General features: G+C 36.0%; 1 protein-coding gene across 3 annotated transcripts; it reads left to right on the forward strand.

Moving 5' to 3' along the window:
- Positions 1-206: 206 nt before the first annotated feature.
- Positions 207-14,066, forward strand: LOC144977255 (uncharacterized). 3 transcript variants are annotated; one of them, XM_078922284.1, is made up of 4 exons: positions 207-2,240; positions 4,498-4,644; positions 7,774-7,922; positions 8,989-14,066. In XM_078922284.1, exons 1-4 carry the CDS (start codon positions 1,092-1,094, stop codon positions 9,077-9,079), a joined length of 1,536 nt encoding a protein of 511 aa, XP_078778410.1. In that variant the 5' UTR covers positions 207-1,091; the 3' UTR covers positions 9,080-14,066. The 3 variants fall into 3 exon arrangements, with proteins under 3 accessions (XP_078778410.1, XP_078778408.1, XP_078778409.1); XM_078922282.1 differs by having other exon boundaries at positions 11,860-14,066; XM_078922283.1 differs by having other exon boundaries at positions 7,774-14,066.
- The last annotated feature ends 3,077 nt before the right edge of the window (positions 14,067-17,143 follow it).

Raw genomic sequence — 17,143 nt, forward strand, 5'->3', positions numbered from 1 at the left:
ATTCCTCAGTTGAAATATTTACGCAATCGCAATAACACGATGTTTATGTTATATCTCTCTCTACTTTTTATTATAATGTCATTTAACCGTTACCAGTTTATAAAGTACCTTCATAATCATTTGATTATTTATTTATATTGGACAAGAATTTTATCATAAGTATACTCGACACATAGTCACCATGATGTATCCGCCTGTCGTTCCACTGTACTTTTTAAGACTTAAAATTCTTTGCCAATTTTTATTTAATTTATTAACATTTGATATTTCTTTTATATATTACCGAATTGTGTTGTGATACAGAATTATAATTTCCACACAAGGATCAATAAAGTATATCTTATCTTATCTTACCCCCATGTTGGTGAATGTAATGGTTTTATTAGTTTTGTTTGCTTGGTCGTTTGTTTTATTTTTGCTTGTTTGTTTTGTCTTGCTTTGTTTGTTTTGTTTGGGGTTTTTTGTTGTTTTTTTTTTTTTTTTTTTTTTTTTTTTTTTTTGTCGTATTTTTGCAGTTGTTTTTGGATTGTTTTGTTCTGGTATTTGGGGTGGGGCGGGGGGGGGGGGGGGGATGTTTTCTGCATTTTACGTTGTATACTCTTATATTCTTTTGAATCACGTATTGCACCAAAATAACCAGCTTGGTCAGTTTGAAAAAAATATTATTTCAACGTATGCCAAATCTGTCGTATCGAAAGTTATTCAATTATTATCATAATAATCAAAAATATATTTAATATGTTTTTGTCGGTTGATTGTTCTCCGTTTGCAAACCACTAGGCAGCTCACTAAAATGTTAAGTGGGGGAAAATATTTCGACTATAATTCTCAGGTATCTCTGGCATTAATTGTAGTCCAAAACAAAAACAAACTTTGCAGAGTGCACGACAAGTGCTATGGTGGAGAAAGACAAAACATTTTTTTATGTTGAGTGGCACAAGGAAGTGCAACAGATAGCCATCCTCTGGTAACACTTAGCAATGCATTAAGATGTGCTTTTGAAGTGATTTTCATAAGGCATTATTCATATTGAATCCCAATGAATCCTGACTGCTGGTCGTAGTGTAGGGGAGGATTTCGACATTTTCGTGATGGATACAGAGGTTATAATCACCAACTGGGGAGGATTGTCGTGTCGTCTGCTAAACCTCTTGATGACTGGTGATATGTTTGACGTCCAACTGCAGGTTGGATCACATCTATTTGATGCACATAAATTGATATTATCTGCTAGCAGTGATGTATTTAAAACAATGCTCACCAACCACAAATGGAGTGAGGCGCACAAACAAACGATTGAACTTGTTGAGGAACCTGGATGTGAATCAGTTTTTGGGAGATTCATTCACTATATTTACACTGGACAACTATATTTATCTCACAGTACCGCATGTGCCATGTTGACATTAGCTGATAAGTATAACGTAAAAGAACTTATCCCACTATGCCGTAATTACATGCTTGAAAATTTGGAAGCGCCGATCCATTTGTCTTGTGTTTTGCAGTGGTGGAGGGTAGCTAACCTCCGGAATGACGTGGAAACAGAGCTCACGATTCAGAAATTTATTGAAATTAATTTCAATAGGATAATTCAATCACCCGATTTCCTTCATGCAAGTGTTGAAACGGTAGAAAAACTTCTTTCAAGTTCAAAACTTGTGGTCTACAATGAGTTAATGATTTTTTATGGTGTGTTTCACTGGATACAGACTTACATGAATAATAATTCTTCAGTATCAAATGCTAAAGCGGTTTTCAGTCAACTCTTAAAACAAGTTAGGTGGTCCTTAATGACAACAGATGAAATAAACTGGTTAAAACATAATCAAAATGTTCAACAAATTTTACGAGAACTTTCATTTAAATGCAGTATTTCCTATCCTTATGTTATGTCTGTGTCAAGTGAAGAATGTGTTAATAGCACATATGAAGAATCTAAAACATTTGTATCTGCTGTTTGGACTGTTGGTGCTTCTAATTCAAGTGATAATGATTTACTCGTTGCAAATTCTTTAGATTCTGTTGTTACAAAGACTTTAAACAAACTCTCTCTTGAAAGACAAAGAACTCAAACAACTACTCAGCATCTGTCCCGTGTTTACCTAAGTGACTTCTGGGCTACTGAACTGACTGTACAGAATTTTGCATCATTCCCAAAGTACAAAATTCAAACTTTCTTTTTCTCCTCCCCAAAAATGGGCTCTTGCAGTGAAGACGATGGCCAGAGTTTAGAATGGGAGGTAAATAGTTATCGAATTATTTCTTTTTGTTCAAGTCCAGACTCCTTTTTATAATAGATTATATTTATAACGAGAAACAATAACGTGAATAATGAGAGTTTAGCAAAAATCTCAAGGAATGATAGCAGTATATGAAGGAAAAGGCTATTCGGACCCGAGTCTGAATTGCTTCCCGTGGCAATTCGGACCCGAGTCTGAATTGCCTCCCATGGCAATTCGGACCCCGAGTCTGAATTGCCTCCCATGGCAATTCGGACCCTGAGTCTGAATTGCTTCCCGTTAATTCGGTCTTTGTAAACACACACACACACACACACACAGAGACTCATGAGTATCTCCCTAAGTCATTAAAAACGGAATAAGAGATGAAGTGAGTAGAAAAGTGCCAGAAGACAAGAGAATAAAAAAATTTCGCGGCGGTGATGGGGGTGAACCCGCGACCTTATTGGTACGCCAACTCTGCCTGGCTGGTGAGAGCGTGACTCTACCTTATGAGCTATCCACGAACCCAAAAATTCGTATCTAACTCAGGTCATACCACACACACACACAGACACTCCCCCCCCCCCCCCCCCCCCCCCAACCATTTCCACAACCCAAGAGCCGGCGACTTTTTCCCTTTGATTTCGTATCACCATGTTCTCCCCTGCGTCCAGCGCCTCAGTCGTTTGTGGGATAACCCCATCGTCTACTTGAGAAGTCGCTGGTTACCCCCTTTCCAATCCCATTACCAGTTGATCATTAATTTTCTCTCTGTATTCAACCTGTGCTTATTTTATTAATAGGCACCTAGTCCAGTATTATCTAATAATATTAGTATTAGATGGTACTCTGCCCCTACCCCAGTGGCGGGCTCTATTGCATGGTTTGCTTCCAAGAATCGCCTCTATTTTTATATTTAGAAATAAAACAGCTTATTTTTTTAATTAAAAAAGAATTAAGATACTGCCTTTTGTCAAAGTCCGACCCCTACTGCCATTTAAATAAAACGCTCAATGCCCAAAGTCATATTATAATTTTCCTTTCCCCGCACTTTTTCGCGGCCGCAAATAGCAAAATATAAAAAAATGTAGGTATGTCATGCATGTATCTTTTGCAACATGCTCATGGCAAATCAAATAAATCTTCCAAAGACACTCTTTTATCTATGCGAGGGCAAATTGATTGTTAACGTTAACAATAGCGACTACAATTGTAATCTCCTAAAGCCACGAATATTTAGATCTATGTTTTTTGTTATTTTTTTAAGTCGCTTGCAACACATGGGTTTTATCAGCGCCAGTAAAAAGGGAGAAATTGGATAGTAAAAAGTTCTAGAATTACCATTACAGAGTACCCAAGAAAAAGGAAGACAAAGAGGAATAATAAATCACAGCTTTTGAAGGTTAGTCATCTTCGGTAGTTCTAAAACGTGACTTACTCGCTCACTCATCCTCCTACCGACTGAAAACTGACAACGAGCAGCTTCTCCCGACCCTACCACGCTTCACTTTCGACCCAGTTTCCACTTCCGACACTTCCTGTGATTGCGCAGTTGCATTGTGGCAGGAGTCCGAATTGCCACGGGAAGCAATTCAGACTCGGGTCCGAATTGCCACTTCGGTATATGAAAGTAGAACCTGGTTTTAATAAATGGTTATGAATATGATGAAAGTTAGATTCAACATCCAGATCCAATTAGAACTCAATTTAAATGAAGGGAAATTTTTTTCTCATTGATATTAGTAATGGGATACCTTACATTCAGTATGGCCCCCAATAAAACGAAATCTGACTTTGTGTTCCACTGTCTGAGATTAGATTGGATATGGAAATCAGGAGTATCAACGTTGCATTTTCAATGAATTTAATATGCTTAATGCACAACATGATTTTTCAATTGTTTCTCCCAACAGGCCATATATATATATGGAACCAGATATCCCATTTCATAAAGAGGAAGTCACCTGAAAGGCATCCTTTTTAGTACCACTCTTACAATATCTGTCACTGCCAATAGTCAGGTATTCATTCACAGCTGACTCAAGTGTGATAATTTGAGTGAAGACGTCTACCAAAGTAAGCAGTTTTCCAGTCATTGTAAGCCTTGAGATGTCCCACTACTGATCTGTCAGCTTTCTGATTCAATCAATACACATTTCTAATATGATGAAGGGCTGTACTTTCATTAAACCGTACCCTTACTTATAAGAGTAGATAGTTGCCAATCACATAGATAAAGGTTTATGGCTAAAACAATTCCCTTTTCTGGCCACAGGTTGAGCTGCATCCAAAAGGAGTCCATTTCGCACCAGCTATTATGATAGGTGTGGACAGTGATGGCAACAAGATGATTGATGAGTTGTTTGTTGACACTGTCAGGTTATCTGTGATGTCGCGATCACCCCAGGACTTGCCTTTGAAGGTGAGCAAACAAATATTTGGCATCGCCAATTACACTACTCAACCTCCTTTGTTTAGATTAACATTTATGAAGCACTTAAATTCGCATAAATTTTGATCACCGATTAAAACATTTTGTAACAGCTTTGCTGCATTTTGATTCACAGTCGGGGATCAATAGGTTATAAAATAAATAGCAAGAAAGGGAATATATTGTTATATGATAATATAAGGAATTTATATACACTGCTCTGTGTGCTTAAGATAAAATGCATTAAGATAAACTCTCGCTTAAAATAAACTCTTAGGCCGGTCCCGATTTTTCTGCACTAAATCATTAGTAATTTAAAACGTTTAAGATAAAGTCCGCTGTCCCTGAACTAGTCCGGAAAAGATAAAATCATCATTCTGGATTTGCACAACTGGGATTGACAGGGAGTCTATCAACCGCCCTCTCCATGTCCCATTTTTGAGCCTCCTCATCACGCAATATGTTCACTTGCCACAGTAATAAAAAACAACACCCTCTATACATATTCAAATGTGTAGTGTGTGCAAAGATTCACCAGAGAATGTACATTCATAGGTGTGTAAGTCCTCTAGATTCTCTGAAATACACGGGCTGTCACCTCATGAACGTGAACATGAGTTTGTGCTATAGCGCCCATATATTGTCTTTCATATCTGTCATTCCTTCCTCATTGTGTCATCCATGCACATTCCCACAACCAGAACAAGACTAGCACTTATCACACAATTAGCCTAGACCATCTATTCTAGTAGTAATAGTGTCTCAACTCTCATTTTTTTTTTCAATTCTTATTCTGCCTTTCCGAGCGTTTAGATCATCGTATGTTTGTCACATTGTGAAAGATAACTCGAACAACAAATAAAAATACATATTAAAAAGTTATTTTTAGTTTAGCCAAGCTTAACAGGAAACTGGGCCATCTTTCTGGAGATATGTATTTATTTAAAGGGGGACAACAAATAGATTAAACATAGGACATTTGTGTAACTGAAAAGTTGTTCCCCTCAAGTTTTTGGATAAAAAAAACCTCGGATATGATATTCTGGTCCCCGGAAGTTTATCTTAAGTGGACTGCAGTTTATCTCCTAGTTCCAATCAAATTGCTCACTGCTACTTTACATCTACATATCATAATAAAATTTTACAAATTATATTAAAACTGACAAGTTTAAAACCACTTTTAATATGATAATAAGATATATAATAAAATGCATACTTGGAATCTTTTAACCCTGAACTACCAAGACAAGGGAAAACTTACATTATTTCACAAAAATATATACTGTTTGATATCATTGATGAAACCCCCATTTAAAAGGATATTTCAAAATAAAGAAATGAATTCCCATTAATTTGATATATGACATGCATGTTTGTGACAAGTACAACATTGGGGAAAAAAATCATAAAGTAAAAAAATATAGGCTAAAAAAATACCAGTTTTGAATGTTTTATTACTTTTAATTGTATTTTCCTTTTTTAAAAGTCATATTTATTTGTAAAATATTGCCACTTGAATCACCTGCAGTTTCATCTAAAGAACTTTCAAAAACCAAAGAATTTAAGCAATTATATGACACATTTCTAGTTTAGAGTAGATTTAAGTGAAAAAATTCGTCTCACTTCAAAAATTCATAGTTCAGCTTGCAATCCTAGTTTTTAGAAATGGTAAACAGCTACTTTCACGTTCACTACTCCTCTACATCTGGGATAATGGATAAAAGCCACCAAAGGTGTTCTCCTTCCTTTAATAAGCTTCAAAACACTGAACCTGGTCCTTAGCATTTTAGTGGGAGCAATCAGGCACATTGAAAAGCAATGGGATATTGACCTTCCTGATGGCTTAACATCTGAAGTTCATCTATTTGCAGATGACACTGCATTCTATAGGCACATCCATTGAAGATAGCGTAGGACTTGGCAAAACTGGAACCATGGGAGCAGAAATCATGGCTTATGAGCTTCAATGTAAGCAAATGCAACATTCTAACGATATCAAACAAAAAACACCTGTTAACTACGAATACCATCTTCATGGCCAAAAATTAGATAAAGTCAAATCTTCTAGATATCTTGGACTAAATATTACCCATAACCTCAAATGGAAATCTCATATCGCAAATATAGCATCAAAGGAAAACAAAGCGAGTCCTTTTTTAACACGAAACCTGAGTAGCTGTCCCGTCAAAACTCAGACACTCGCCTACAAAACTATAGTAAGGCACATCCTCAAATATGCATATTATGAGATCCCTACACCAAAACAGACATCAACAAGATCGAAATGGTACAAAATAGAGCTGCAAGGAGAATAACTAATAAATACTCACATTACAATTGCGTAACAAAACTCATAGAAAGCTTAGGTCTGGAAAAAATGCAACATCGTCACGAAAAAAACAAGATACGTATTAAAAAATGAATACAGGCAACACCAGCATAAAACTTCTCAACTGCATAAAACCAAAAAAATAGACTAACAAGAGGACACAACAACAAACTATTAATTCAGACATTAATAACAGACACCCGACAACACTCTTTCTTTCGCTCTGCTGTCTATTTATGGAATGAACTCCCTCAGGAGTCGATAGAAACTAAAAACAATTCAGAATTTGAAAAGGTCTTGGAAGCGTGGAGAAAATACCAAATAATGAATTGATCACAGCGTGTATTTTGAATATGTGAGTTTGTTTGTGTGTGTATCGTGAAATTCATAAATGTGAACTGTAGACTGGATCCTCTATTTAAGGGGATACTAATACTACAATGACCATGAAGAAGAAGAAGAATGATTATCATTAATCATTATCTTTGATTCATTCTATAATTCTGTCTTTTTGTGTGTAAAATTGTAAAGTTTATAGGGGTTTTAATTTAATATCTGCTGTATTCTGTATTCCAATGATCATCCCCATCTCCTTGACTGAATTGTTTCAACATAGCCAGTAACTTCCAACAGCCTCTCGTTATCGTCACAGACAGCAGGCCACATTTGGTGGGCTGTTCTTCGTCAGGGTGTGCCAGAGGTTTAGAGTGCAGATCATTTCGTGGTGTTTTTTTTTAGTCTGTGAAATGACCTGTTTTGAATAAATTATTTTTGTCCTTCTTATCTTTCAGGTTGAGGTAAATATCCTTGTTCGAGCCAACAGCCCATCAGAAGTAGGTGGTACATACTTTGAGAGAGCTCACTCCAGGACATGTTTCTTCGAACATGAAAGCCAAAGACAAAACTTCGATGACATCATCCCATTAGACAAGCTTAGCATGTACTTACTGCCTTGTCCCGACCCCATGCCTGAAATGTATTTAACCCCAACTGTATCATTCTCCCTTTGTGTGGTTATTCGGCCACTGCCTCCATAGATATGAAAATCGTTGTTTTAACCATGATTTAAGTGGGATTACAAGGAAATTACCAAAGCACTGCCTTAAACTAACAAAAGACATTTTTGTATTATGATTTTTAAGTCTGTTTGCAAATCTGTAAAAAAAAAATTTTAAAAAGAGGGGGGAGGGGGGTTAAAGGCCATTTGGCCTTGAAAAAATCATTTGACATTTTTTTTCCCTTTTTCTGTATTTTCAACATTGTTTTGAATTTATGTTTTGTTTTGTTGTTTGCTTTTTTTGTGTTTGTTTGTTTGTATTATTGTTTTTTTTTATACCAGGTTTCATTAACTTTTTATAAGTATGGTGAATTCAGGATGAATACAACAACCGGTTGTTGGATTTCATTGAATTTGAGCTTCATTTTAATGCAAGATGCAATTAGTAATGTTCATTATTAGTTACAACATTTCAAACTCGGGGGATATTTCTCATGTCTCTTGTGGATCTGAGTTCAATGTATTCTTTGTATCTGGTTTGCAATTTTGGAAGATTTTAGATTTTTCTTTTTAGTTTTAGAAGGAAATGTTTTTAACTGCTGAATATTCTTACATGCCTGTATTTGACCCAATGCCTCTATCAGGTACCATGTTCGGGAAAGTCACATTATGTAAATTGAAAGTTGAGGAGAGACATGAATTTCTAGTGACAAATTTGGGAGCAGACACTGGTGTAAGATAAAGATCCGGGAAAATGTGTGCAGAATATGCAGAACAGGACCAACAGTGTTAAACAAAGCTGAAAAAATACATCCCAAAAAATCAACCTGCCTCATCAGTCAAAGCAGCCTGACTTTATGGATGTTTTTTTTTTCTTATATTTTCCTTTTTGTCTTTGTCTGTCACTTTTTCAGAATATTTAATTTTATAGTGTTTTGTTGTTTAAGAAATTAAGAAATTAATCTGCTCAATGTGACATAACACTAAAGTTTCAAATTATTTTCTCCAGATTCAATTTTCATCATCTTTTTCACCCCGTTGAAATCATCACTTTGAGGCGAGTCATGATTCATGTGAATTTTTTATTATGGTGCTTTTGATTGCACTTTGGGTAGCTATAGATTAAATACATTAGAATATCTATATTTTTCTCTGTCAATATGTGATGGTTTTAAGCCAAATTGTTCTTTTTTTTTTTAATTAAAATTTACTTAATATTATTATTCTGCTTTATTTCTATTTTGGGGGTCAACATATTTGTTTTTTCATTCATTGTAAAATAATATTAAATACTTTTACTTCAGTACGTGATGTAATGGTAGATATAAATTTACCAGGCATTAGAATTTCTCTTGCCTTTTCATAGAAGATTTTATCTTCTGCATTAAACTGATCTACTCTTCTGATAAACCACATTTTTAAAACATAGCTTTGTCCATAAAACTTTTTCCTTCAACGCTAATTGATTAAAATGACCCACAACCTTCCAAAACGTCTTTAGTCTGAGATTTTAAAGGAATTTAGAGTGTGAGACATTTTTGGAAGTTGAGGGTCATTTTAATCGGTCTATATTTGGATAAAAGGGATAATATCTATTTTTTAAAAATGTTAACATGTTTTGCCTGAGCAAGACATCCTTACTGTAATTGTTTAATGAAATATAGTTATTATTTTCCTTCATTTAGCCACAGGCTTCAATTATTTCACTGTTCTTATTCTTATTAAAACTAGAGTGGTACCAGAATCAGTGTTACCTTTCTCTTCATGAAAAGTGTAAGATCTGATGTAAGCTTTGAGTAAAACCAATCTTTGTAAGCTCCAACTATGTTTTATTAATTATTTAAACTTTAACCTATCCAATCACACCTGGCCTCTACTGTGCAAACATTTCGTAGGATTATCTTATGACTCAGAAAAAAAAAGGTTCATCAATAATGAAGTGAATAGAGATGGTATGGGGATCCTTTCCTCCCATATTGGGTGGAGAGATCACTTTTGTGTAGTCTTCTTTCCTTCTATATATATCTGTTTTCCCTTTCCATGTTCTCTCTGTCTTATCTGGTTTGAGATCGCTCAGTTTTTTTTTCTGGTTCTTGCAGGGATCCTTAGCCAAGAGGGAAGCACAAAAATATGCCTTTTTTTCCTTGTAAATCATCTTTCTTGTTATGTGTAATTTTTATGTCTTTTAAAAATATTATATCCCACTTTGTATACCTTTGAGTGTATCGTTCCTGGTGGGATCCTTTGGAATTCTTGTGGAATCATCTGTTCCCTATTTGAACTAGTCCCCTTTGTTTGACATTATTTTTTTTGGCTGTTTTTATCTCCAGATCTACCTTTTTCCCCCCAATCATCTTCCTTTTTACTAGGACTGAAATTACCTACGTCCCTAGTTCTGTAAATCCTCTAAAAACATAAACAATGGAATAGAGAGGTGCTTGAAGAAATCTATACGTAAGGATATGTGGGGAGGGGGTCAGACCAATCCTATCCCTGAAATTACGAGTGAGCAGTTGAGTTATTCTTTGTATGAAATAATACACAAATATATAGACATAAGGATAGATATAGGTAAACTCTGTCCCAGTTGAATTTGGTGTTCCTCAAGGCCTTGGTCCCACTCTCTTCTTTTTTATTTTATTAACCTGGCAGTTGCTCTTGAATCTAAAGTTCGCCTTTTTGCAGATACCACTATTGCATGCTTGATACTAAAATCACAAGAAGATGGGGCATACCTTGAGAAACTGGCGGCTTGGGAGCAGGCACCGCATGGAGTTTCATCCAGAGAAATGCAATGTCATTTCCATCTCCAGAAAGAAATCTCCAATCACATGCAATTACATGCTACACAACCACACATTAGAGCACATAACATCAGTCAAATATTTAGGAATAACAATTAAATCAGACTTTAAATGGGACAAGCATATCAACAAAACAATATCACAGAAAAAGCAAATAGGACCCTGGGTTTCCTCCAAATAAATTTAAAGATTAAACCAACAAGCCTAAAATCATTAGCTTACAAGTCATTAGTTCGACCACAAATACGCATGCACTGTTTGGGAACCACACACAAAACACCTTGTTGATAAACAAGAGGCAATACAGAGACGAGCCACTCGTTTTGTTACGGGAAACTATGAGAAAACATCAAATTGTGAGCAATATGATTGATCAACTTGAATGGAAGTCACTACAAACTAGGAGGAAAATAGCATGCCTGACCATGATGTATAAGATCAAGAACGACCTGGTGGCGATTTCAAATCCTGATCTCCAAACACCAACACCAACATCCAGGACTTCCCACATGGACAGTTTCACCCCCCTGACATCCTCCAAAGACCTCAGAAAATTCTCATTTTACCCAAGAACCATCACAGATTGGAACAATTTACCACTGGACGTTACATCTCACCCACTTAAGATTTATTTACAGAGCTTCTAGATCACTGCTGAATTTTCACCTTATGTTATTGTTCATGTCAAAATCTTCATGAGTGAAGGTGGACATTAAAGGAAGATTCAGAACTTGGGTAATATGTTGAATTTATAATATACAGTGCACTCTGGATATGTCGATGTTGCTTAAGTTGATTTTTACCCAAGTCGATTTTTTTTTCTTGGATAAGTCGATGTTGCTTAAGTCTTATCACAATAAAATCACAAATAAACAAGTATTTCCATTGGTTAAAAAACTACCAATAAAAATATCCGCGCACGATTGGCGCACACCGATGTGACGTAGATCTTTGTCTGACGTCCGTGCTCAATGTACATAAACAGTATCGAATAGCTTTGATTTATCCATCTCACATTTTACATCATCCCAACGTCATGTCAAGATTTTTATAATATTTTTTTTTTCTAATCCCAGGCCATCCTATCTGATGACCCTCTTAATCAGTATCAATTTGATCAAGAATTCCAGTCAAGTCTACAACTACAATGGCAAACAGAAGGTTGACAACCCTATCACTGAAAAGAAAGATCAAACTGATCGATGCAGTTGAAAAGTCTGGCATGCAACAGAAAATCATGCCGAGAAATTTGGCATACCAGCCAATTCAGTCTCGACGATTTACAAGAAGCGTGACCACTATAGGGACCTCAACTTCTCTGGTCAATTCGATGTGACCAAGCAACGTCAGTGGAAAGCGTGCCATGAAGGGCCATACTTGTTCTAGATTGGTTGCTTTGTTCACACGCATTTTTTGCTCATTTGATTACACTCCGGTTAAGTTGATTTTCGGTTATGTCGATTTTATTTTCTAATCCCCTGAGCATCGTCTTATCCGGAGTTTATTATATACAGTCCAAGCCTATTTTGGGATGGCTCAGTTTCTGACAATCATCCCAATTATGCGGTGGCCATGAAATTGAGCAATTTTTTAGATTTACCATAGTCCACTCTGAGTCTATGCAGACTTGTGACTCGCAATACAACTTCTAATGAGAGTGAGAGATGTTTTGGTTGCATTAATCTTTTTTTCTTTGTTTTGTTTCCTTTTATGGGGGGGGGGGGGGTTGATTTGTTTTGTTTTAATTTCGTTTTTTCTTCTTTTTTTTTCATGTTTTAAAGTAGTAAGCAGGTATACCCCTATATATGTTTTCCAACTTGCTTTTTGTCATTGTCTTGGAATGATATTGCTTGGTTTTTTCTTTTCCCTTGTCACAGTCATTGGCCGAGAGGGAAATAGTAAATTGTATAGTTACAGTTTTTGGAGATGATATTATTTTCCTTGTAAGTAATCTCTGTTATTTATTGTTGTATTTGCTGTTTAATCATTGTATAATGCAAGCATTTGAGCGTATATTTTTAGTGGGATCCTGGATGAGGTTGTTAGGTGATCTCAAACTGTGAACGAAGATGTGTCACAAACACCATAAAACCCTTGAGTTGCTATTGGTTACAAAAGTAAATAAATGTGATACTACAGCAACTCCTTGTGATATGAATATGACCTGTATAAAGTTATCTCCGTGCCATCAACATATCAATAAAGTAAACAAATAATAAAGTTCCTTTATTCAACCTCGAGCAGAAATATGTCTTAGGGCCTATTCCAAGTGAAGACTGGAAAAACCCAGATGTCATTCGCAGCACAGCACCGCAAATTGAGCAAGGGAGAGATTGCTTGTTGAAGCATAACGAGGTGGATATTCGAGCTGAGCCACAATCTAACCCCTCCGCCATCAAGGCGTTTTCCTCCATCTTGTTTGCATGTTCCAATGAATTTGAAACCGTACTCGAGAGTAGTCACCTTTTTATGTCTTTCTTTTTCTTTTTTTTTTTTTTCTTGGGTGCTCTTATGCACAACTAAATTCTGGACCTTGTCTATTATCGTTTAACTATCTTGTGTCTCAAGCACCATGAAACCCTTTAAAATAAACTCAAACCATGTCTTCCTTTTAATCATACTTTGATTATTGTATATTATATATTATATTGCTAATATTATCGGAGCATGACGTTTTTTTAAACCTGCTGTAAGTTGTGGACTGTAAAGAGTATTGTACAAAGATGAGGAAACATCTTCAAATTAAATAAAATACTGAACACAGAACATTTCAGGCTCAAAACACTTCTTCAGCCAACAACAAAAAACAATTAAAACAGATAGAATTAGTAAAGACTAATTAGTGCAGGTCTTTTTTCTTTCCTATTTGGCTATTACATCAAGTTGACTGTTTTGATCATTTTTGGCTTTGGCGGAAGAAATGTTTTGAACCCGAAATGTTCCATCTTAGGTAATTTTATTTATTTTTGAAACTGTTCAATAGTGTTTGCATGTTTTTACAAACTGTTTTTTTATGTTTAAACTATACATATCACCGTTCAAAGCGCTCAAAAATTCAGATAAGCTGTCTCTCAAATTTTGTTGCTTTTTATGTTGTTTTTTTTTTTTGTTTTTTGTTTTTCTATAATGCATGGTGTGTAGGCCATATCAACTTAATTATTGTTGAATTGTTTAAAAATGTAAGTTGCCATTTGATCTAAAGTAAAGCATTTGATGTCAAAATGTGATACATTGAATTTAGTGAATATAAAACAATGTGAATAGAAATGTACCTGAATTATAATAATTTTCTTTTAAGTTTTTTCCTTTATTCCTTGAATGTTTTAATTCAGATTTTGTCCTACGATCATTCAGTGTCTTTTATATTTTTTACCTCCCATAGTTGACAGAGAGGTTATTTGCTGTGTCTTCTATCCCCCTATATATGTTTCCAACTTTCTGAGATTGTTCAGTTATGTCCTGGCCCTGGTTAGAATTCTTCACAGGAAGGGAAACATTCAAATGTAAAAAGTGATACTTTTGGGAGATGATCATTTTTATCCTTGTACTAAATTATCTGTTATGTATTGTTATATTTTTATTTTGAATATACATATATAATTATCTGTAAGCATTTGAGTACATTTCTAACATAGAATTATGGAAAAGGTCAAACCATCAGCACACAAGGAAATGAAGATTAGTCTGTCACACTTTGAGAAGACAAACTGAAGATGGCAGACCTCACCTAGGAGGCATCCAAGAAGATGGCCAAAAGCAGAAGCGGATTAAGTTAAGTAACGGTATATTCACACCAAACACCCAAGTTCTTCAACGAACTTTAGGCTTATTTAGGCCTTTGTTGTGTTCCCATCATTGGATCGTGTTCGTGCATTGGTGATAATAGTCATTCGTGCATGTGATTAGTTTTATGGCAGCCATTAAATTAAATCTATCTGCTCCCATGTTGTGAGTGACCGCTCCTCTCCATGAGCAAAGTGCTATATTTAGGAACACTCACAGTGATGCAACCAATTATTTGGGGTACCTGTAAACACAACAAGAATGTTAAATGTTTCTGGTCTCATTCAACTACTCGTATATAAATAGTTCGAAGTTGACGTCACGTGTTAGTGATGATTATGTTGTGGTCGTGGTTGTTGTAGCAGTACCTAATGGTCGTGGTGATGATGTGTTGGTGATGGCTGTAGTGATTGTGATAGTGATGATGATGTGGTGGTTTTAGTTGCAGTAGTTGTGGTAGTGATGATGATATTATGTGGGTGGCGGTAGAGGGTGTAGAGCAGTGGCAGTGATGTTGATGTAGTGGTGGTGGTTATAATGGTTGTGTTAGTGAATATGATATGGTGGTGGTGATGATAGTATTAGTAAGGGTAGCGATGATGGTGTTTGGGTGGTGGTTAAGTAATGGTGACAACAAGATATGAAGTGAGTAGAAAAGTGCCAGAAGACAATAGAGAATAAAAAAAATTTTCGCGGCGGTGGTGGGGTTTGAACCTGCGACCTTATTGGTACGACAACTCCGCCTGGCAGGTGAGAGCGTGGCTCTACCGTGTGAGCTATCCACGAACACAAAAATATTCGTTTCAAACCCAAAGTCATTTCTAGATCCCTCTCTCACCCACTTCTTGAGACCGCCGATTCGTTCACCACCATCGCGAAGTAATTTTGACCAGCAGTTAAGCTTAATAGCCAATATTCTCAAAACAAACATATAACATAGAAACGATTGAGACATTGAGTATGCTCCGGTGTATGGGGTGAATTTTTAATTCAGAAAAGTGAGTGGAGCAGGCACTTATGTTGGTAACAACAAGATATGAAGTGAGTAGAAAAGTGCCAGAAGACAATAGAGAATAAAAAAAATTTTTCGCGGCGGTGGTGGGGTTTGAACCTGCGACCTTATTGGTACGACAACTCCGCCTGGCAGGTGAGAGCGTGGCTCTACCGTGTGAGCTATCCACGAACACAAAAATATTCGTTTCAAACCCAAAGTCATTTCTAGATCCCTCTCTCACCCACTTCTTGAGACCGCCGATTCGTTCACCACCATCGCGAAGTAATTTTGACCAGCAGTTAAGCTTAATAGCCAATATTCTCAACACAAACATATAACATAGAAACGATTGAGACATTGAGTATGCTCCGGTGTATGGGGTGAATTTTTAATTCAGAAAAGTGAGTGGGGCAGGCACTTATGTTGGTAACAACAAGATATGAAGTGAGTAGAAAAGTGCCAGAAGACAATAGAGAATAAAAAATTTTTTCGCGGCGGTGGTGGGGTTTGAACCTGCGACCTTATTGGTACGACAACTCCGCCTGGCAGGTGAGAGCGTGGCTCTACCGTGTGAGCTATCCACGAACACAAAAATATTCGTTTCAAACCCAAAGTCATTTCTAGATCCCTCTCTCACCCACTTCTTGAGACCGCCGATTCGTTCACCACCATCGCGAAGTAATTTTGACCAGCAGTCAGGGACGGCTGGTAATAATGGGCAGGGTGGGCAAATACCAGCCTGTTTTTTTCAAGTTATAAGCTGTATTACCAGGTCCGAAATAATCTAATCTAAATTAGATAATTTCAAAAGTTACTACTTAAACTTGATACTTCGCACTGAAATCAATTTGTGTGTATTTTTGATAGATTGCGAATGACCATGCACCCCGTAATGCATAAACCAGGATACGCTCCTGTTCTTTTTATCAACCCCCCCCCCCCCCCCCCCTCCCCTCCCCAACCACTCCACTCCGCCCACATCGTCAACTCATCGTCACGTCGCCTGACGGTGAACTAACTCCGATTTTTGCTGTCTGGCCTCTCTAGTAGTACTAGGTCGGGCTAATTCAAATGAGCCCACCTTAATAACCGGTGAACACTGAATAGAGCTTTTGGCAAACGAACTTTTTCTTATTTATTGCCTTACTTGTGCTGGTACCATTGATGTAATGACTTTGGGAAGGTTCCAGTATTGAATTAAATTTATTAACTTACTAATATTATATCAATTTAGTATTAATTTGTGTTGTTTTTATATATTTGTTTATCCATTTAAATTATTTCTTTTTTTTTTCTCGTTTTCTTTAAGTACTTCTCAAAACTCATTGTTTTTTGTTGTTTTTTTTTTTTGTTTTTGTTTTTTAACAAATTAATTTGTTAGTTCTTTTTTTATTATTCTTAAAGTAATTACCGCTGTATTTTTATTGCCAGACTAAATAATTTTGCAAAACAATGTAATTTTCTATTGTATTTCCTCTAATAAAACAAAACATTTTATTCAAAAGTCACGACTAAATAAATATTAATACAAACACCATTTTGGTTTTCTCAACAATTGAATTAGTATACGAGAAATACTCTTC

This window comes from Berghia stephanieae, chromosome 7, assembly GCF_034508935.2.
Source record: "Berghia stephanieae isolate SIO BIC M18660-M18661 chromosome 7, UCSD_Bste_1.3, whole genome shotgun sequence".
Classification (NCBI taxonomy): Eukaryota; Metazoa; Mollusca; class Gastropoda; order Nudibranchia; family Aeolidiidae; genus Berghia; species Berghia stephanieae.

Excerpts from the sequence above, each read along its gene's own strand:
- LOC144977255 (XM_078922282.1), top strand. The coding sequence starts at position 1,092 with ATGGATACAGAGGTTATAATCACCAACTGGGGAGGATTGTCGTGTCGT. Across the intron at positions 4,645-7,773 it reads CCCAGGACTTGCCTTTGAAG|GTTGAGGTAAATATCCTTGT; the intron begins GTGAGCAAACAA and ends CTTATCTTTCAG. Across the intron at positions 7,923-11,859 it reads CCATTAGACAAGCTTAGCAT|GCCATCCTATCTGATGACCC; the intron begins GTACTTACTGCC and ends TTCTAATCCCAG.